This window comes from Rutidosis leptorrhynchoides, chromosome 4 (assembly GCF_046630445.1).
Source record: "Rutidosis leptorrhynchoides isolate AG116_Rl617_1_P2 chromosome 4, CSIRO_AGI_Rlap_v1, whole genome shotgun sequence".
Lineage (NCBI taxonomy): Eukaryota > Viridiplantae > Streptophyta > Magnoliopsida > Asterales > Asteraceae > Rutidosis > Rutidosis leptorrhynchoides.
In genome coordinates, this window is record NC_092336.1 from 524451801 (window position 1) to 524475236 (window position 23436).

General features: G+C 32.9%; 1 protein-coding gene and 1 long non-coding RNA gene across 5 annotated transcripts; both read right to left on the minus strand.

Moving 5' to 3' along the window:
- Nucleotides 1-1421: 1421 nt before the first annotated feature.
- Nucleotides 1422-2558, minus strand: LOC139844918 (mitogen-activated protein kinase kinase 9). Its single transcript, XM_071835143.1, has one exon. It carries the CDS (start codon nt 2522-2524, stop codon nt 1565-1567), a length of 960 nt encoding a protein of 319 aa, XP_071691244.1. The 5' UTR covers nt 2525-2558; the 3' UTR covers nt 1422-1564.
- Nucleotides 2559-20963: 18405 nt separating this feature from the next.
- Nucleotides 20964-22893, minus strand: LOC139844919 (uncharacterized). Of its 4 annotated transcripts, none has more exons than XR_011758122.1 (3): nt 22543-22893; nt 21875-22389; nt 20964-21258 (listed from the first exon to the last, which is right to left on the minus strand). It is a non-coding gene; the product is annotated as an uncharacterized lncRNA (long non-coding RNA). The 4 variants fall into 4 exon arrangements; XR_011758123.1 differs by having other exon boundaries at nt 20964-21261; XR_011758121.1 differs by having other exon boundaries at nt 21871-22389.
- Nucleotides 22894-23436: the final 543 nt, after the last annotated feature.

The following is a 23436-nucleotide window of genomic DNA, read 5'->3' on the forward strand; positions in this document are numbered from 1 at the left end:
GAGATTGCTTCCAAGGGGACCTCCGGCCAAAAGAAGAAAAAATAATACAAGAAAAAAAAACTATAAAAGTGAGTAAAAGAAAAATAAGCAATTAAATCAAAAGAGTCTCCATGAAAATTGTAGTATCAAATTTTCATGGGTTTGAAAGCATGCATGGAGTTCAATTTAGGCTATAAACGACAGTCAAGTCGCTAATAAATCGACGTTTACTGTTGACTCGCTTAATAGAGCCGTAATATATACATACATTATATATATATATATATATATATATATATATATATATATATATATATATATATATATATATATATATATATATATATATATATATATATATATATATATATATATTATAATTATAATTATTATTATTTTATTATATTATAATTATTATTATTATTATTATTATAAAACATAACATAAAGTCACCATCATGTTCAATCTTCACATTCACTTCTTCCTACATTACATAAATTAAAATATTATATTAGTCATCAAATTTTACTGGCTCATGTGTGTCAACTAATCTTAAAATAGGTGACACAATAAAATTAGTTTGTACTAAAAGTATATACAATTAAAGATGTACATAAAATATTATTATTAGATCAATTTCAAAACAACTTTTTACGAGTTAATGTTTAGTGTTTATCAGTTGATTCTCAATTGACGTTAAAATGGTTTCAATTGACGGACTCATAATATATGCGTTAATATTCAATACTAATGCTTTTGATAAAAATGTTATCAGTAAGAAACTGTTTTTTTCATTATTTATATTATAAATTTGATAAATATTTATACTAAATAAAGAGGTTCAAATGCGTTTGTGAACTCCCATAATATACTGTGTTTATCTTCACTATTCATTCTCATTTCATTTGTAATGCAAATAATATAATGACATTTTTTGTTTTATGAGAATGAATTTTTTATTTTTTTATTCAACAGTTTTGGAGTGCACGGATTCTGTAAGAAAGTTTTACAACACTGTTTTAATATATAATCAAGTATGGTTTTTTACTCACACGTGCAATGTACGGGCTCTAAAATCTAGTAATAATAATAATATAGTAAGTGGAATTTTATGTGTCACGTCCTTTAAGAAGTCGGTAGGAAAGATTAACAAACTTATCATCAGTGATACAAAATTTGAAGTATGGAACCCGAATTTTTTGTTATTGGAAGTTTTTTATCCCGTTAACCCATTACTTCTTTTCTTCTTAATTACTGTACATCACTACAATCGTATCATATCGAAAGTAATTAGATAAAATCCGATTAAATTGTAAAATCAAGAGTACTAAAACCAAAATATCTTAATTAACATGCTAAAAACATTTTCAACGAATTGTTTGGCCATTTCAGTGGTGTTATATCACACCTGGTTGACTTTTGTGTACGTTATATTATCCGTTAATCACAATTTTGAATTTGAATTTGATAAGAAAGCTAGAATATACATTTCATCTGGTTGTAAGAACCAAAGATCACGAAGCTCCGATTACATGAATTACATCGTTGATCTATTTACATTAAAAGAAAGAAAAAAAAAAACTAATCATTGATTTTCGTATTGTCTACAAAAGGGATGTGAAAGCAATTGCGATGCAGTCCATCTCTTACTCGAATCCTTTTGTAAACAACACTCGATAAAACTTCGAAATTCATCCGAAACCCCCTCGGGCAAGCTCGGGGGTTCCCCAAAACATATCGCGCACATAAGCGTAGCCCAATCGGGTTTCTGGCCAGCGGGCAATAGCGGAAAATGACCCATGTAAAGTTCCAACATAGTTAGCCCTAAACTCCAAATATCGCCCGAATAACCATTGTAATTTGATCCATGACTATCTGGATCAAATCGTTCCGGACTCATGTACGCACACGTGCCTACGTACGAGTTGCACGCATCCAGAGTCCGGCACATAATTTTACTCACCCCAAAATCCGCAATTTTCACCTCCATATTTTTATTAACTAATAAATTCGCCGGTTTAATATCCCTGTGAATTATCTTATGAGCGTGTAGGTAGTTAAGTCCGTTAAGCACTTGACGCGCCACGTCAGCAAGTACTTTTTCCGTGAAATTCGTATTCGCATTTTTCATAAGCGAATCTAACGTTCCGTAATCCATATATTCCATTAGAATCGCAATATCTCCAAAAGGTTTTTCGAATATTTCGTAACATTTTACGACGAACGGCGAATCTGTTCGCCGTAAAATCTCCATTTCCCTGAATATCTGCCGTCGCATAATCGGATCACTGTCGGCGTGTACTACTTTTAGCGCGAAAACATTCGATGTTTTTTTATGTACAACTTTGTAAACGGTTCCGCCGTTTCCGTGACCTAGAACTTGAATGGTTTCGTATTCCGATACGGCGGTGGCGGCGGCTACGGTGGTGGTGGTGACGGCAGTGGTGGTTGGAGGAAGGGGGAGAGGGAAACGAGGTCGGCGATCGGTGATTTCTGGTAACCGGAGGCCGAGTTTTGATTGGCGGCGTTCACGAACAAGTGCCATTTGATAAAATGCGCCGGCGGGATGTATGTTAAGACGTTAGTTAGTTCGTAATGTGAATGAATTGTGAGGGGGGTTATATATGAGTGAACGTGAGAAGCACGTGGTATTTTAGGATTTGGATTTTTGTGTAAGATAACGACGGAGGAAGGATTGCGGATGCGCATGTGGGACCCAAAATGTTACAGATTCATCTGCATGTGGAATGTATAATATTCAATTATTACGTGGATTATTGTTTTTAGGTTAATTTATTTATTTTTGGGTACTAAATAAAAAGATAAATAAATAAAGGATTAGGACATGTGTTCGTAAATGGGCACTTGGCTACTTGCACAAGTGGGTTTTTTTTTAGTGGTGGCTACTTAACTTACAAGTATAGTCTCTAAACTATTTGTTATTGCTGTTTTGCCCCTTTTAGTTTTTCTATTGTTATATTACCTATTCATTATCCATCTATCTATCTATCTATCTATTTTATTATAATTATATTATATTATATTATATTTATTATAATTATATTATATTATATTATAATTATAATTATATACATATACGTATATCTAAAAAAACATAGGTGAAATGAATAGTGACCACGGGTAATTCCGACTTTACATCTTCTTTTCTCTTTTTTTTGAATTATTATTATTATTTAACCCTAGACTTTTTCCAAAAATTCAAATCGCCCCCTAAACAGGGAGGTAAAGTGTCAAATCACTATTTTCATAAAAAATCTTAAACAAACTTCCCTCAAATCTTCAACGGGTCATATCTTCTCGCTCGCAACGAGTTAAATTTTTTCAACACCATCGTTAAACTCGAAAAAAATTTAGGAACACAATGTCACTAACTATACGCAAAACAGACGCTTTTTTTAAAAAAACGCTGAATATTTGGGGTACTTTTCATACACGTTGAGTTTGCGTTAAATTTTTAAAAGTCGACAACTCCATAGCGAAACGCGGAGATGCACATATATTGTTAATTTAACAAAACATTTAAATCTTTCACGAGCTATACCTTTTAGTTCGACTCGAGTTGCGCTTCAACGACATCATCGTTAGCCACAGAATAATTTTACAAACTAAACGCAATAAAATACATTGAATACCGAACCCCCGCCGCGAAGCGGGGGTTCGAAAACTAGTATATATCTAATTGAGATAGTCTAAATGAATAGTATTATTATTTGGACTATCACAACCTCACACTTTATGTAACGTACGAATCTTCTTCCCCAATTTTACTAAAAAACCCCACACCCTCGAGAAAATACAAAACACCCCCAACCCTACCCCCTTATCCCGACCCGACCCGACTCGCCTCCCCGTTATTATAACTATAATAATATTATATAATATATACGTAGTACGTAGTAATATTTTTCGTCCTTTCACTTTTTTTTTATTTTTTTATTTTTTTTTGTTTTCACCTTTTTTTCCTTTTTACAAAAAACCCCAAACTTTGTTCAAAATTAAAACCGGCCCCCCAAACAGGGGGGTAAAGTGTCAAATAACCATTTTCATAAAAAAAATCTTAACTAAACTCCACCCAAATATTCAACGGGTCATATCTTCTCGCTCGCAACGAGTTAAATTTTTCCGACACCATCGTTAAACTCGAAATAATTTTAGGAACACAATGTCACTAACTATACGTAAAGTGGACTCTTTTTAAAAAATGCTAAATATTTGAGATACTTTTCATACACGTTGATTTTGCGTTAAATTTTTAAAAGTCGACAATTCCATAGCGAAACGCGGAGATGCACATATATTGTTAATTTAAAATAACATTTAAATCTTTCACGGATTATACCTTTTAGTTTGACTCGAGTACGCACAAAAATACATTGAAAACCGAACCCCCGACGCGAAGCGAGAGTTCGTAAACTAGTTATATTCTATTATACTACGGAGTATTATATACTTATATACATAATTACATTACGATAGCAACTAAATTGTTAACGTGTGTGCTTACGTTTCTATTATATTTTAATTATCATTGTTATTGCTATTGCTATTGCTATTGAAATGATTTATAATATAAATTGCTTATGCTTATTTTAAAAATAATGTTGGGAAGGGACAAATGGTGTCATCCTATTGAGATTTTATCATACATGTCGATAATTCAGATTACAATATTTCAACGGGTTTCATTGTTTACTATGATCACAGTTCTAAGCTTCCTAACATCGTCTTACTCTATTTGTATTTCTTATCGACAAAACTACACTTTTTAACTACCGTCTAATAAATTAAAATAATCACCCTAACTTCGCAACCTTTTTTCATTCCATCATTCATGCTCTTAAACAAGATAACAAAAAAAAATAAAAATAAAAATAAAAAAAAATATATATATATATATATATATATAGGTTAGTTCTATCTAGGGGTGTTCATTCGGTTGATTTATGGTTTATGTGGTTTATTCGGTTTAGTTTATTCGGTTTTCAAGAATATTTTTGAGAACCAATAACCAAACCTTATTTGACTAAACCAAACCAATCCAACTAAATAAGAAATCGGTTTACATGGTTCGGTTTCGGTTAAACCAAATTAAACTCACTGATAAAAAAAGTGTGTAGTTTTTTTTTTTTTTTTTTTTTTTTTTAAGAAAAGCAAACATATTTTATTGATTAACTATAAGTATACAATTTATACAATATTTAATGTCAAGCACGCACTATAACCTATATTTACAATCTAAATTATATCAACGAACCGTACAAAAATTTAGTAGCATAGAAATAAAAACGAAAGCATTTAGCAACTAAGTTTCCAGGTACAATAAATTCACAGTATGGAGTAATGGATAAACATTAGGTACATGGTTTCAATTTTACACCACATCAATATTATTAGTTCACAATAACTTGATTATGAACACTAAACTCTCAATAAACAATAGATACAAATTATATGAACAAAATTGAGAGAACACGAATGATATATAATATGAAAGACAAAGTAATCGTGCTTGAGAGATACAAAATACAATGAACATCGTACCCCTATTTATACAAGGTTAAACCAAATCTCCAAGATTTGGTTTCCAAAACTACTTGACTAAAAGATAGGAAAAGATAAACTAAAACTTATTAATATTCTAAACAAATCAGTGTTTATCTTCTAGAGATAATATCAAATCAAAACGTGATCTTCTAAATATTTATCCAGATCTCCAGAATTCCCATAGCTTCTTTACCAAGTAATTAAACCGTTCACACAAACAGATTCTACAACTTGCATCTCCAGACTCTAACTTCCAGACTCTAACTTCCTGCAAAACATTTTGACTCATCAGATCTTATTCCAACAATCTCCCCCTATCTGATGATGTCAAAAACTACCCTTTCTACTCCTTCAGTTTTGTAAGCTCCTTCTCAATCAACTTACACTTGCTCTTCATATATCTCATTTTCTTCAACATGGGCAACTTACCCTGCAAGTGTTTCAACAACTTAACTCTAAAAGGATGAGTCTGTTCAGTTGTGCACCTGGTCAACAATCCAAGCAACAAATTAATATCTGCACCTTCAAACTGATCCACTCTAATCAGCATTCTTAGATTTCCAGTCGTTTTGATCATTAAGGCATCCAAATACTCAACATAGCTTTCATCAATAAACTGCAAATGTTCTGGAACAGAGTATCTCCCAACATGACCTCTAAACCTTCTTTCTTTCATCTCCAAATTAAACATACTACAGAAAACTTCATAGTCCTTTGAGCTAATAAAACCTTCTTCAAACACAAGATGAACTAAATTACAAACTTTCTTAAACACTTCATCAACAATTTCCTTATCTCCCTCACATCTTTGAATACAAACAGCCAACCCTCTCCATTCACAAAAACCAAGTCTCAAAATATGACTCACTTTCACCTTTATTCTTTTATCAGACATATGAGTCATAGTCAACAACAAATTCACCTCAGTTTCTGACTTCACAATCTCAACATTAACTACATCTCCTTCATACCTCTTAAACCTGAATCTTTTGTTCATTAAAAACCTCAATTTGTCTTGAGCAGCTGCAACCATAACAACATTTTCTTGATCATTGCCATCACCACCCTCTTGAACATTCACCTGTATATCATCACTTGTACCAACATCTGTACCTGTTTGATTCACACATGCAACAACTGCTTGATCATGAATTTGAGAAACTTGAACACCAACATCTCTAGCAATAACTCCAGCATCAACCATTGAAACATCAACGACAGGTTCAACAACTCCAGTTTCAACTTGATTTTGATTAACAATCACCTCAGTTTCACCATCATTACTCTCCCCCTCAACCTGTAACTCCCCCTCAATATGAGCCCTTTTGGAAGACTCCCCCTCAACACCTTCAGCTGATGACCTCTTTCTCTTCTCCCCCTTTTTGACATCATCATGAGAGAGAGCAGATAAGAACCTCCAAATTTCAGCTTTATCATCCTTAAGAGACTTGATATCTGAGGCAAAACCAGCAAAACATTCTTTAACTTCTTCAACACCTTGCATCTTGTTCTCCAAAATACTCAACCTATCACCAATAACTGTTAAACTTGCTACATCATCAGAACCCTGCACATTCCCAATCAACCTCCTAACCTCCAACACCTCATCATGAGAAACCAAATTAGAATGGAGTTTATCAACTTGGGACTGCACACCCAGAAGCTTGTCATCAAACTTCTTAGCCATAGAAGTCAAAGCCTGAGATAGGCCAACCTCTGTGATTGGTGCCTCAGCCTGCAATGTAGAACCAGTTGTGATTGATAAAGGTTGTATGTCCTCAACACCTTCCTGTTGTGAAGTAGGGTGATCCTTGGACAAAGAAGCTTTTGAGGCCTGTACTTCATCCTGTGATCTGAATGAAGCATTGGCAGCCTGTGCAAGAATGTGTAATGATTGGACATTTTGAGAGAGAGGTGGCAGACTGATGTCTGAGGTAGGTTTAGCCATAGATTGGTCTTGAGTTTGGTTTGATAAGTCCAGGATTGGGACTTGAGTTAAGTTATCTGAGGGGGTTGGCTCAGTAACTGTAATGAGGTTATCCAAGCTCACTATCCTAGTAGGTTCAGGCTGGGTTAAAGTACTCCCCTCACCAACCTCTAGCAGAGGTGGTGGAGTTGTACTTGCAGCACCTTGCCTAATAGATGTTTGATGTGCATCTATGGGTGCTGGAACAACTAGGTTTGCAGACATGTGAATATTCTCAGTATGAGCTGGTGAGCTCACAAGGTTGTTTAATGAAGAATTTTGTTCTTGAGCAGTGGGAGAAGGTGGGTTTGAATTGAGTGGGATTTCCTCATCCATCCCTTCTGCCTGCTCTGTTTGTTGAACATTGTGTGGTGGAGTATACCGTTAATTCCAATGATACCAAAAAGGCTCTCGTTATTGGTTTTAGCCCCAATAAGGCTCTAGTGTGCGGTTCATCCGCGGGTTACAAGCTTGTGTATTCAAAGTTGTTCCCTGTTTCGAAACAACCACACGTCGAGTAAAATTACCGAGCCAACTAAACCCGGTGTCGGTGTAGGGCGGAAAAGATACTCGAGAATGGCAATTTGTACAATTCAATTCAATTCAATTCTTGGGTAACAACTTTGACTCTGATTGCTCAGAATCTGCAGGTTGGTCTGCACGGCCAAGATTGACCCAATGCATCATAACAGAAAGTTATCAAAAAGATTGACACAATCATTATCAAATTAATACTCCTGACAAAAAAATTTAAAAAGTTACCATTAACTCCCTTTATTAATACCAAATTTGACCCTTTTATTTTAGGAAATAGAATAAAGAAAAAAAAATTAGCCTAAAAACGAAATTTAAAAAAAAAACTTTATTTGACGAAAGAAGGAAACAAATTTATACACAAAAATACACTTGAGTAAACTTTCCCAGACTCTGAACAATATTACGTCACCCAGACTCTAAGAAAATAATTCAGACTCAATAAATTTCATTACTGGACAACATTTCAGCTGATGGATTTAACATTCCAAGTTGTTCAAGAAGATAAAAATGCCTTTCTTCAGGAAGTGCTTTAGTGAAAATATCTGCCAATTGATCTTTTGTGCCAATATGTTTTAACACCACTTTGCCTTTCTCAACACAATCTCTTATAAAATGATGCCTGATTTCAATATGCTTGGTTCTGGAGTGAAACACTGGATTCTCAGTAATAGCAATAGCACTCTCATTATCACACATTATTGGAGTTTTGGTTAAAGTTAATCCAAAATCCAATAGTTGATGTTGCATCCAAAGCAATTGAGCACAACAGCTCCCTGCAGCTACATATTCAGCTTCTGCTGTTGAAGTGGCCACTGAATTTTGCTTTTTACTTGACCAACTCACCAATTTACCACCTAACAATTGACAACCACCAGATGTGCTTTTTCTGTCTAACTTACAACCTGCATAGTCTGCATCTGTGTAACCAATTAGATCAAACCCTGAGTCTTTAGCATACCAAAGACCCAGGTTAGGAGTACCTTTCAGGTATCTAAAAATTCTTTTCACAGCCTTATAATGAGACTCTTTAGGATCTGACTGATAACGTGCACACATACATGTAGCAAACATTATATCAGGTCTACTAGCAGTTAAGTATAACAAAGATCCAATCATACCTCTATAGGTTGATTGACAAGTTGGTTTTCCAGATTCATCTTTATCAAGCTTTTCAGAAATACTCATTGGGGTTCTTAAAGTGGAACAATTTTTAAAACCAAACTTAGTAAGCATATCAGAAACATAATTACTTTGGTTAATAAAAATACCCTCTTGACTTTGCTTAATTTGAAGCCCAAGAAAATAGTTTAGAGTACACAAATTACTCATCCTATATTCTTTTGACATTATATCTGAAAACCATTTTCTCAAAGTTGGATTAGTAGACCCAAAAATAATGTCATCAACATAAATTTGAACCAGTAACACATCACCTTTCTCCTTTTTGATGAATAGAGTCTTGTCAATAGCTCCTCTAGAAAATTTCTTTTCTAGAAGAAATGTTGACAGAGTATCATACCAGGCTCTGGGAGCTTGTTTCAGGCCATACAAAGCTTTCTTCAACCTGTAAACATGCTTTGGAAACTTCTTATTTTTGAAACCAGGAGGTTGTTTCACATACACCTCTTCTTGCAAAATACCATTCAGAAAAGCACTCTTCACATCCATTTGAAACACCACAAAGTCTTTATCTGAGGCATAAGCTAGAAACAATCTGATTGCTTCAATTCTAGCAACAGGAGCAAATGTCTCATCATAATCTATACCTTCTTCTTGTCTATAACCTTGAGCCACCAACCTTGCTTTGTTTCTAACCACAATACCATCTTTATCAACCTTGTTTCTATAAACCCACTTAGTGCCAATTGCAGTTTTACCTTCAGGTTTTGGAACCAATTCCCACACATCATTTCTTTCAAACTCTGTCAATTCTTCAGTCATAGCTTCAACCCAATCATTATCTGACAATGCTTCATCTACTTCTTTGGGTTCAATGAGTGAAAGAAAATTTGAGAAGAAACAATAATTAGCAATTGCAAAATCAGACACAGGTGTCTGAGATGAAGAACCAGTTTTAGGTAAACCAGTAGGATCTACAACATAATCTTCAAGATGCTTTGGAATAACAATATTTCTAGAAGATTTTCTAATAGGAACAACAGGATTCACAGTAGTATTGGAAGGTTGATCATCTTCATGAATAACAATTGGCTCATCTTCTTGTTGAACTTCTTCAGTGAGAGCATTATCTGCAGAATGTTTCAGTCCAGACAAATTAAATTCATCTGTCTCAGACTCTGAATCTAGAGTCTGAGTACTGTTACCAGAAATTAAATTTGACAATTCACCAAGTGCAGAATGCTCAGAACTAGAGGATTGATCCATTTCAATGGGACTTTCATCAAAGGAAACATTAATGGATTCTTCAATCTTCATCCTCCTCTTATTATACACTCTATATGCTTTAGACACAGAAGAATAACCAATAAACACACCTTCATCAGATTTTGGCCTCATCTTTTCAAGCTGATCCCTTTGATTCAAAATATAGCACTTACATCCAAATACATGAAAGTAATGAATAGTAGGCACCTTTTTATGATACAATTCATAGGGAGTATTGCCATGTCTCTTCACAATTAATGACCTGTTTTGAGTATAACAAGCTGTATTGACAGCTTCTGCCCAGAATCTGAGTGCAACATTTGATTGACATAACATGGTTCTGGCTGCCTCAATAAGTGTTCTATTTCTTCTCTCAGCAACTCCATTCTGTTGTGGAGTTCTAACAGCTGAGAAATTTTGACCAATTCCAGATTCTTCACAAAATTCAATTAAAGTAACATTCTTGAACTCAGTGCCATGGTCACTTCTCAATTGTTTAACAAGAACACCTTTTTGAACCTGCTCTTTCTTGATTAAATTAATGATTTCTTCAGGAGCATCACTCTTTGCAGCTAAAAAGATAACCCAGGTAAATCTTGAATACTCATCAACAACAACCAAAGTGTATCTTTTCCCACCTAGACTACTAGTGTTCATTGGACCAAAAAGATCCATATGAAGCATATGAAGTGGATCACTAATAGTAGCTAGGGATTTTGAGGGAAACTTTGTTTTGGTTTGTTTACCCATAATGCAAGCAGAACAAGGTTTATCTTTCTTGAAAGGTTGCTGAGGCAAACCTCTAACAAGCTTCTTTTTGGAAAGCTCATTAATATTTTTAAAATTCAGATGAGATAGCCTTTTATGCCAAAGCCAATTAAGTTCTGGAACAGACTGAGAATACAAGCATGTTTCAATTTCAGAATCAACAGAATCCAAATCCAGCATATACACATTTTGAAATCTCCAGGCAACAAGAGTTGGTCTTCCTTTAGGATCATAAATAATTCCAGCTTTCTTTCTTATTCTGATCTCACAATCTTCATCAGCAATTTGACTCACACTTAGCAGATTATGCTTTAATCCTTCAACTAAAGCAACTTTCTTGAATGACACACTTCCAGCAATAACAGTACCATAACCAATAGTTTTTGCAACAGAATTATCACCATATCTCACAGAAGGACCCTTTTCTTCTACAAACCCTACAAGATGCTCTTTGCATCCAGTCATGTGTCTTGAGCAACCACTGTCTAAATACCACTTATTACCCTGCTACACAAGACACAAGCAAAAGAAAAATGATTAAATCTTAGGGGGAACCCACTTTGCAGTGGGTTCAGATGGAGTGTATTTAACTCTCCATACAAAAGCTTTGTTACCAATCCAGATCAACTTATCCATCACTGTTTTCAAAACACCTTTATTTTCACAAACTTTAGGTTTCCATACCTTTTTGAAATTTTCAGGAAAACAAGATGATTTTGAGAATTTTTCTTGACCCTTTAATCTTTCACTAAGCTTTGAAATTCTCCTTTTCAGTTTTTTAATAGTCTTAGCCTGTTTTGACTTTGACTTTCTTTTAGTTGACCATTTAGGATCTGGACAAGTGACACTATCAGAAGATGATTCAGTATCACTTATGCTACTTGATTCTTGGGTGTCAGATTCTAGGTCAGAACATACACTTTCACTTTTAGAGACTAAACTGTTAGAGTCTGAAGGTTTCAATAGTTCAGACTCTGATGGATTTCTACAGTCTAAAATTATAGTCTCTGAAGGTTTAACAGGTTCTAATGATTTTACAAACTCAGTTGATCTTACAAAAGCATTAGTTAAAATTTTTCTCTCACCATCAAATTTTATAAAAGTATTTGGTAAAATGTCAGGCTTAAATATAATAGGATCAACTTCCACATTATTATCTAATGTGTAGTTTTCACCAAGTATAGCTTTGACATCATTTGGTACTTGCTTAGCAATAGCATCAGAATTCTTTTTGGAAGAAACACACCAAGATTTGCAAATATTTTCATAATGGTTTGCCTTTTTAATTGATCTTCCTAATTCAGTATTTAACCGTTTAGTTTCTTCTGAATATGCCATTTTGTATGTGTCAAGTTCTACCTCACATTCTTTTAATACTTTAATTTCAGCATCTTTATCTTTGATGGTGTTCTTAAGCTCAATGATCTGTGTTCTTAACCTGTCACTATCTTCTAAGCACCAATTGAAATCAAGCAACAAATACTGAAACATTCTCACTTTTTCATTATTAAGATAGTTTACAAAGTTTTGTACCTTATAGGCAGAACCTTTGTTACAAGTAGAGTCTTTATCCATCTTCTCAATAGCTTTCAAATCTTCCTCAAACTTGCTAGACTCACTATCCTTTTCAATTATAGCCATCAGACACTTATCCTCTTCATCATCAGATGATGAATCTTCATCTTCCCATGCTTCTGTGTACAATGCTTTCTCCTGTTCTTTATTCTTCAACTTTTCTGCTTCACCTTTCATCTTCTTGTACTTGAGTTTATACTTTCTTGCTTTGTCAACAGGTTTGTTGAAACTTGAACCTCCTTCACTCTTGGACCAGCAATCAGCAGCTATATGACCTACCTTGCCACACTTGAAACATTTAGCTTTCTTTGGATCAAATGTACTCTTGCCTTTACCCTTCTTAAAACCAAACTTCTTCTGCTCAATTCTTTGTGTCAAAAGAGCCACTTGACTTTCCAGATCTTGAATCTCCTCATCTTCATCAGAATCACTATCATCAGAGGTCTCATCACTTTCAGAATCAACCTTACTAGAATAACTTGAGAATAATTGCTTATTCTTCTTAGTAGTAGCTATTAATGCAGCTTCTGGATCTTTAACCACCTTCTTAGCATTGATCTTGTTCTTCAACTGTGATTCTTCAAAGTTTGACAGTATGCCAAACAATTCACTCAATTCATAACTGTCTATCTTCTCACTGATTACCATGGATGTAATCACAGATTCAAAGTTTGAAGGTAGCAATTCAATGAATTTTTGACACAACACTTGTTGTGTTTTCTCTACACCAACACTTTCAAGATCATTAATCAGAACCTGAAATCTTGAATGAAGATCACTCAAGGATTCTTTAGGCTGAGCAGCAAAATTTTCATAACACCTTATCAGATTCTTCTTCTTCTGAGTCTTAACAACTGTGACTCCTTCATAATCATTGAGCAAGAGATCCCACATAGCTTTTGCAGTTTTAGCATGACTGATCTTCCTGAGAATTGGAACAGTAACACCATTACCTATAATACTCCTTATCTTGCTATCAAGCTTGAACTTTATGGCTTCTGCTTCTGTCCACTTATCTCTTGGTTTTTCACGAAGATAAGCAGGTTGAGCAGCAGCAGTACTTGTAGCAGGAACAGCTTCAACCATTGTACCAGGTATAATAGGTCCTACTGTAAGAACTTGTTCAGCATCTTCATGAATCGAACCAAGAAACCATAGAACTTTTAGCTTCCAAGTTGCAAAGTCTGTGTCATCGAAAATTGGCACTCCTTTACCAGCCATAACTGGAGTTGGGATGGTACTGGAGGACATCTTTGAACAATATATGGATCGTTTTAAGATTACCGAATTGGATTTACACCAAACCCGCTCTGATACCAGTTATTAGTTCACAATAACTTGATTATGAACACTAAACTCTCAATAAACAATAGATACAAATTATATGAACAAAATTGAGAGAACACGAATGATATATAATATGAAAGACAAAGTAATCGTGCTTGAGAGATACAAAATACAATGAACATCGTACCCCTATTTATACAAGGTTAAACCAAATCTCCAAGATTTGGTTTCCAAAACTACTTGACTAAAAGATAGGAAAAGATAAACTAAAACTTATTAATATTCTAAACAAATCAGTGTTTATCTTCTAGAGATAATATCAAATCAAAACGTGATCTTCTAAATATTTATCCAGATCTCCAGAATTCCCATAGCTTCTTTACCAAGTAATTAAACCGTTCACACAAACAGATTCTACAACTTGCATCTCCAGACTCTAACTTCCAGACTCTAACTTCCTGCAAAACATTTTGACTCATCAGATCTTATTCCAACAAATATAGATAAAAAAATTTAAATATCTAATATATTTAATATTCAATATATATACCATAAATAGTAGTAGTATATTTCGGTTTTTCGGTTTGAAACCAAATGATTATTTTACAAACCAAATCCAAATCGAAAACCATTAATATTTTCGGGTGAAACCAGAAAACCAAACCAAAACCAAATAAGCCAACTCACTTTAACCAAATCAATTTGGTTCGGTTGGTTTCGTGGTCGAAACCGTTTAATGCACACCCCTAGTTCTATCACATATCTTCAAGGCTTGTTGTCGTTGTGATCACACTCGAAACTCCTCGAAACTCGTGTTGTTACCAACTTCAATTTGTGTCTCTTTTTCCTTTTGAAACAATACAGTAAAATATTGGATGATAAACATGCCCGAATCAATTGATCACCAATTAGTGTTTCACGGGCCAAAAATGATGTGAGCTCACAAGCACATATCATTCAACAAGTTTTGTTCATATTCATTTAAATTCATTTCATTTATCTATATCCATCTACCTTCTACTTTCTATTTTAACTATTAAAAGAAATTAGTATTAAGCTAATATCTTTGTTAATAGTATGTTGCTCATCATTAGATCAGTCCAATTCAACCTATTCTTCAATAATAATAACAGGTTAAAGTTAATTCAATTAAAAAATAATAGATTTATTTTTATTATTTAGTAAAAACAAAATTACGAGTGATGATATATGAGCATAAAAATATATGTTTCGAAAGGACTTAATTTAATGAAATTTAAAACATGACATATTATACTTGTATTTGTATTTATTATTAACAAATGTACTGTCAAAGGCACTTTGTTACAAGTACAAGCTGTCGCGTATATAAATTTGTTAATTATTGAACTTATAGGGGCAGGATCAACCGGGAAGTAATCAATCGATGGGAAGCGGGAGAAGCTATATATATATATATATATATATATATATATATATATATATATATATATATATCCATGATGAAGTTAGGTAGAGAGAGAACCATGGAGAACATATTTACGCGCATAGATATCTATCTATATCTATCTATACTTACTTATAAAAGGCAAATAACATGATGTCATTAAAATGCCTTTTTCAAGCTTTAAAAAAATCAAAATAAAAAAGAAAAAAAATTAGCACACTTGAATGATGTCATTATTAAATTTAATTTACAATTATTTTTAAAATTGTACATTTAAAAAACCTTTCAAAAAAAAAAAAAAAACATATGGCTGAAAGGTCTGTTATTTTTTTGGGGACCCACAAAAAACAACCATACGTGCTTTAATCTTCACGCCACTGCCCAAAATTGAAATGTTCAATATACGACTTCTCCTTTTTCATCTAGGGTTCTCACTTCATCTTCAATCTCTTCTTTTTCCTATTTTTTTCTTAAGTTCGTGCCTCTAATCGGATTGCCAAAAGTTCTAGGAAAGTATCTATAAAACTTTATATTTGATTTCTTGATTATTAATTGTATCTATATCTATTTATTGATTGTTGATTATTGATTTCTTTATATTTGCATCACTTAGTGCCTTTAATCTTTGGTTCAATCCTTCGATGTAGCTGACGTATTCCTTGCTCAATACATGATTGTTTGATGACGATTTCATTTGCTTGCATATTGAAAATCAATGTAAGTATAAAAAAATCTTATTAATAAATTAGGGTTTTTGATTGGATTATTTTTTTATTAAAACAATCTTATTAATATTGATTGTTCAGGTGAATCCATGTTTGTATTGAACTCACGTTTAAGATTTGGAAGGTTTTTTCAGCTTCTTCATCAGCATATTCTGCCAATCCTAAGTCCAAGCTATCGAGTCCACCATTCCTTTATGGATATTCTATTTCATTGGTTTCAGTTGTCCAGGCACTATTATAATTATGACTTAAGAGGACCGTATGATTTTGAATTTTATTAAACAGTGATCCCACTTCACATGTATATAATGCAAGTTCATCTTCTAATATTATATTTCTTGATACTGCAGGCTAGAAATAATGCAAGAGTTGTTTTCTCTGGCTCTTTAGATCTGTTCAGCAACAAGTATGTTATAATCTTCATTTTTATGCATTTTTTATTACCGTAATATATTTTTGTTGTTGAGATGGGAACTGAATCCTGTGCTACGCAGATTCTTCAAGTCACCAGTGCAAAATGCAGGGGCCTCTTTTTTTCTACAGATTGTTCATTCAGTTTATGGAATTTTGTTTTATTTTTTTCCAACTCTTTCTTTTCGCCAACTCTTTATTTTTGTTGTAGTATTGATAGTGAAGGTTTGTTGTTTGATTGTAATGGTAATTCAATTTTAACTTATTTAAAGTCAATTTTGAATAGGGATCAGTGCTTATGGAGAAGGAAACAGGAAACAAGAGAGATTATTGACAGGCAAACATGAAACTGCGAGCATCAACTAATTTTCATGAGTGTGTAAAACAAAATGATACATAATCAAAAAGGAGGTGAAGAGCGTAATTACTTGTATTTTGATTAGATGTGGCAAAATGGGCGGTTTTGGGAGATGGCTGCAACAGGTTGGGATAAGTACAGGTGACTTTCAATTACCAGTCAAAATAGATCGGGTTGAGTTGGGTTGACTCGCAAATATTTTACTACTTTCCTTCTCTTGAACTAAAAAAATTATTTACATATCCCAACCATGAAGTTGCACGGCCCGGGGTCAGGAAAAGAAATAAAGTTACTATATCAAAAGCAAATGGTGCATTGTGTATTAAGGAAACTCTGGATACACAATTGTTTGTATTAAGGAAGTTAGATAGATGTTATAACTTATATGTTATTATTTGTATAGTAAAATAATATTGTCAACTTCTAAATGCGAAAACGAGATTAAATATATAGAATTGAAGCCATATTTCACCTGCACTAAATGATAATTTGATATACTTAAGATGGATACTTGATTTTAAAAATTTTGGAATAATATCACATCTATTGTATTGTATTGTATAATAGAGATTTATTAGAAGTGTGTACTAGCTAAATATGACAATTCATATAAGAATTGTACGGAGTATGATTTAATCGTGTTAGATTACAATGCATGTTGATTATCAGATATGGATTAAAATTTTCTCAGGTTATTTATAGTGTGATAAGTCATGTTGTGTAGTTTGTGAAAAAGAAAATACATTAATATCTTTTAATTTTGTTATTATATAAAACCCGTGAAATCACGGGTCATTAACTAGTTTTTAACATTTTACAATTAACTTCGAGTCTCAAATTTTTTTTTAAATGAAAAACACACGGTTCTATGAGTTCTCTCTGGATCCTTTCACTATAAACAACAACAACAAAACTCAATCTCACATAAGTGGAGTATGAGAGTGGTAAGATGTAAACAATCATTTTCCTATAGTAGAATAAAGAGAAGTCATTTCTTCATTCAGAGTGAAACACCCAAGAGTAGAGAAAGTCCTCCCTCTCAGTGTTCTATGGTAGAAAGATTGATTCCGAATGTACCTTCGGCCAATAAGTAGGTTACAAAGACAATAAGGAAAAAAAAATGTGAGACGCCATGAAAATGGTAGAATCAAATTTCCACGGGTTTTAAACCTGCGTGAAGTTCAATCTGTGCTCTAAGCGACAATCAAGTCGCCAATAAATCGACGCTTGTTGTTGACTCGATTAATAGAGCCATATATATATATATATATATATATATATATATATATATATATATATATATATATATATATATATATATATATATATATATATGTGTGTGTGTGTGTGTGTGTGTGTGTGTGTGTGTGTGTGCGCGCACACACACAAACACAAATGACTCACCTTTTACTTATTGAACATGACCCATAAAATTAACATAACGGCTTGATGATAGACTATGTTATTTTCCTAAGCCACATATTAAGGTTTTTATGTTTAATATATATATATATATATATATATATATATATATATATATATATATATATATATATATATATATATATTCAAAAGTTCAAACGAGAATAACAAAAGGGCGAGAACTGCTAAAACTTTTAATTTACAAAGATTTACACATATGAGTAGATTGAATCACTCATAAATGTTGATGGAGCAAACGAATGAACATGAAGTAGTTTGAAAAAAACTTATATTTTACCAATATAATCAAATATATAGTTTCTCATTCACATGTGCATGTTTGTTTGTGAACATGTGAATATTTTGTATAATTACAATTTAACAGCTAATTTGTGGTAATGAACATATGTTTGTTAATAATACGAGCATTAATTAATATTTGCATGTAATTTTTTTCATTTAAATGCATAAAAACTATGAAATTAAAAACTTCTCGCAGTTCTCGCACTTTTTGTGAATCTCGTTTGAACATGTCCCTATGTGTGTGTGTGTGTGTCTATATATATATATATATATATATATATATATATATATATATATATATATATATATATATATATATATATATATATATATATATATATATATATATATATATATATATATATATATATATATTAAGAATATCATTGAAAAAACGTGAGCCATTATTAAAACATTATAAAAGATGATTTTCACCAAGAATTTGATCGTTGGATTGTGCTAATTCCATACGAATCAGTATAGAGAAGCATGTGCCCATCACTCCAACAATAAAAGATGAAATATAGAGTCCATATATCCTTGTGGTAAGTTGAGAACAGCCATCGGACCGAATATTCATAAAATTTAGACCTTTCGAAATGCATGTATAGCATATAACTAGAGTTCGATAATAGTTCAATCACAGAAGATTTTGATCTTAGGCGAACGAGGTTACCGACTCTTTGGCTCTATTTCGGTGCACTATTGGATATCTCTTTGGGCTTCTACTTGCTTTTGATAGGGTTAAGTTTTCCATATATGCTAGTAGTGACATCAATTAAGAATGTGAAAAGATAAAATTCGATGAAGGATTAAAAAAGAAATATTAGGATTTCTTAGTTTTCACAAACTATTAGTTTTATTAATTAAACAAGCGGTTAGTTTGAAATATTCTCGACCGAAGTTTAAATTTCTAATAAAAGATACTCCGTATTGAGATAACACAAGTCAAACACTTTTCTATGTCTAGAGAGTAAACAGATTCAGAAAGAAAAAAAAACAAGTAATTTCACGCTCTATTAAAAGAGGTTTATGGAAGTTTAAAGTTGAAATTTGAGATTTCGATTTCGATTCAATTTATATGAATACCATTATTTTTAAAGTTATACAATACATTATTTTTAACGTAGTTAACCTAGAAAAGTGAATACCAACTCAATAGCCAACACGACGTATATCATCAAAGTCTGCACATATGATAGTTTTAACTAGTTTTCGAACCCTCGCTTCGCGCCGGGGGTTCGATTTTTAATGTATTTTATTGTGTTTAATTACGTAGCCTGCGAGTGAAAAATCAACATATATGAATAGTACCTTAAATATTTAGCGTTTTTTTAAAAGTGTCCGTTTTGCGTATAGTTAGTGACATTGTGTTCATAAAATTATTTCGAGTTTAAGGATGGTGCCGGAAAAATTTAACTCGTTGCGAGCGAGAAGATATGACCTGTTAATATTTGAGTGGAGTTAATTTAAGATATTTTATGAAAATTTTGATTTGACGCTTTAACCCCCTGTGTTGGGGGTCGATTTTAATTTTTGAACAAAGTGTGGGGGGCTTGTGTGGTGTTACTTGAAAGAAAGAAGGGAAAAGGAAAAAAAAAAGGTGAAAAGACAATGATACCCTGACACTATTCATAAGTTTTGTCTAATATTTGAGTGGAGTTTATTTAAGATATTTTATGAAAATTTTGATTTGATGCTTTAACCCCCTGTGTTGGGGGGTCGATTTTAATTTTTGAACAAAGTGTGAGGGGCTTGTGTGGTGTTACTTGAAAGAAAGAAGGGAAAAGGGAAAAAAAAAAGGGGGGGAAAAAGACGATAATACCCCTGACACTATTCATAAATTTTGTCTAATATATGGTAATTTTCCGATTTGACATACGTATAGGTCTAGTATTATCATTACTCCGCATTATATTTCTTCAATACAAATCTATCTACACTGATATATAATAACTAGAAAGAGGTCCGAAAACGCGCTTCGCTGCGTTCTAACGTTTTTATGCATTTGATAATCTTACGCGTACAGTTAGCAGTACACCAGTGTAGAGTTGATCTAACCGTCCAGTAGATCTAATCGTCCAGTAGGCTTAACTTATAGTTAGCATACTATTCACCATCAAGTTATAACATACAGATATACAAAATATATACATGTACTGCTTGACCACAATTCTTATATTTCACACACATCATATCATTATATAACTTAAAATATTAAATAATGAAGAGTATCAAGAGTACCAACAAAGTGGGTAATACTAAACAACTCATTGTAACTATCGAATTCATGTGATATAGCCTGCACAAGATATGATGCAAAAAGTACATGACTACAAAAATAGATGAATAGGTAGCTTCAAGAAGTTGAATTAAAATTAAAATTTGTATTGTAATAACTAATATTATAAAGGTTGAGTGAGACAAACTGTAACTGGTCTCCGCACAGAAACAGCAGCAGAAGCATTCAATAGCATTAGGAGCAACAACAGAATCATCAGCAGTAGCAAGTCAACCTGCCGTGATCTCCCACCCACATGATGATGGTTGTCTGCTAAAAACATCATATATGATAATGTCAAACCAATGTTGGCTAGTCCATTAAGCTAAAGAATGTCAATCTGACAGTACAAAAAAATAACTGATATCGAAGTTTCATCACATCCAACTGTGTTCACACATTGGTACTCTTCTTTTTACTTTAAAAGTAACATAACTTTTGAGTCTTTTATAGTTGATAAACTACTATGCTTAGCATAAGATTAGGAACCTAAAAATGTCCAAAATTTTTAACGTTCTTAGAATGCTCTGTGAAGTGAAATTCGAGCTCTACATATTGACTATTCAATAATAATCAGTCTTGCTAACAAAAAGGAAATGAGTCTACATCAGTTATAATCAACTTGGTTTGTTGAACAACACCATCACTAAACAATCAAGATATCTAAAGAATAACATGTTGGCTAACAAACTCATATGAGTATTCATTTCTTTTCGGCAAAAAAAAAAAAAAAAAACATGTTGTCTAACAAACTCATACAAATGTACCAAATCATATCATATGCATCTGATATTATGTAATTATATATCTTTTGTATGTATGTGGCAAGCATAAAAGTTGAAGCTTTTTTCAATAGCACACACAATAAAGTCCTGAAGGTACCTACTCGCTAACGACCGTAAGATAACCGATGAAATCGAACCGATATTGACCCTACCAGATGGTTCAACACATGCATCATCACTATTACCAACTCTTCTATTTCAATTCCTAGAAGGCATTTTATTACTTAACACCCAATAGTCAAGGTAGTCTCAATGCCGTTTAGCCAGATCTAGTTTTCCTCTCACCCGGAACTCCGGAAGGTATCGGAAACATACCTTCAACAAACCAACACACATCCAACAGATACGCACTCTTAGAAGAAACTGAATAAAAACCTATAAAGAAGAAAGAAAATGAAAATTACAACATAAAATATGTACCAAATGAAAACAACAGTCAACAAAAAAATAGCAACTATTATCGTCAACAACAAAAAACACATATACGGAATTCGAAATCTGCACGAAAAATCTTAAATCAGATGCGACTTCAACAGAAAACCCGGGAAAAAAACAGAAAAGTTTACCACAACGAACGAAGATGTAAACGACTGTGAACGCAAAGCTGATAACAATTCTGCAATCACCAAAAAACACTTAATAAGAAAAGGAAAAAAACAATCAATTTAAATCAACAAAAAACAAAGCAAAAAAATACACACAAACAAAGAATGAAACTTAACCTAGAATCAAACCCTAGGTAAATCAATTAGATCGTTTGAAACTTAACCTGGGTCCGTAGTCGATCTGGAATGCAATTAAACCCACATCCACGAATCGATGATATAGAACCCATATCCATAGTAGACACTACCGAAAATCTAAATCGACGGTGGCGGTGGTGATGGCCGAAACGGTGAAGGTGACGATGATGGAAACAAAGGCGTCGGTGCAGTGATGATGTTGGAGACGCTGAAGGCGATGGTGATAATAACGATTTGGTGAAAAAGAGCGGTGGTAGAATATCTCGGGATTATGATGAGAGAGAAAACAAAACGTCGAAGATTTATCTGTCCAATACCACCAATATAGAAGACACGTGAAGCAGGTGAAATTACGTAAATACTCACGGTTACTGTTCCTAGAGCTCCGCTGATATAGTTTATTAAGAATAAGAATAAGAATAAGAATAAGAATAAACTTCTTATTCTTATTATGAAAAAATTTAACTGACTTCGATCGTACGTTATTAATCCGACTGATTTTAATATATATATATATATATATATATATATATATATATATATATATATATATATATATATATATGCGTGTTAATATAATTTGGTCCGATATACAAATGAAAAAGATGGTCATGGGCCAATAAGTATCGACACCTGTTTAAAATGGATTGATGGCCCAGGCCATATGGTATGTGGTCTAAGATGGTGAAATTGAAAGAAAAAAAATGAGATACCATGTTAAGATAAAAGAGTTTTTTATTTACGAGCCTCATCGGGTATTTTTTGTATCTTTTGTTGAAGACATTTTATGATACGGTTATTCGAGTCAACCGCGAACTCCAATGATAGTGGCCGATTCGAGATGGCTATTCTCCCAAGAACAATAGACTAAGAAGAGACTTTCGAATTGATCCACTTTTTCATAAATATCCCCTAAAACA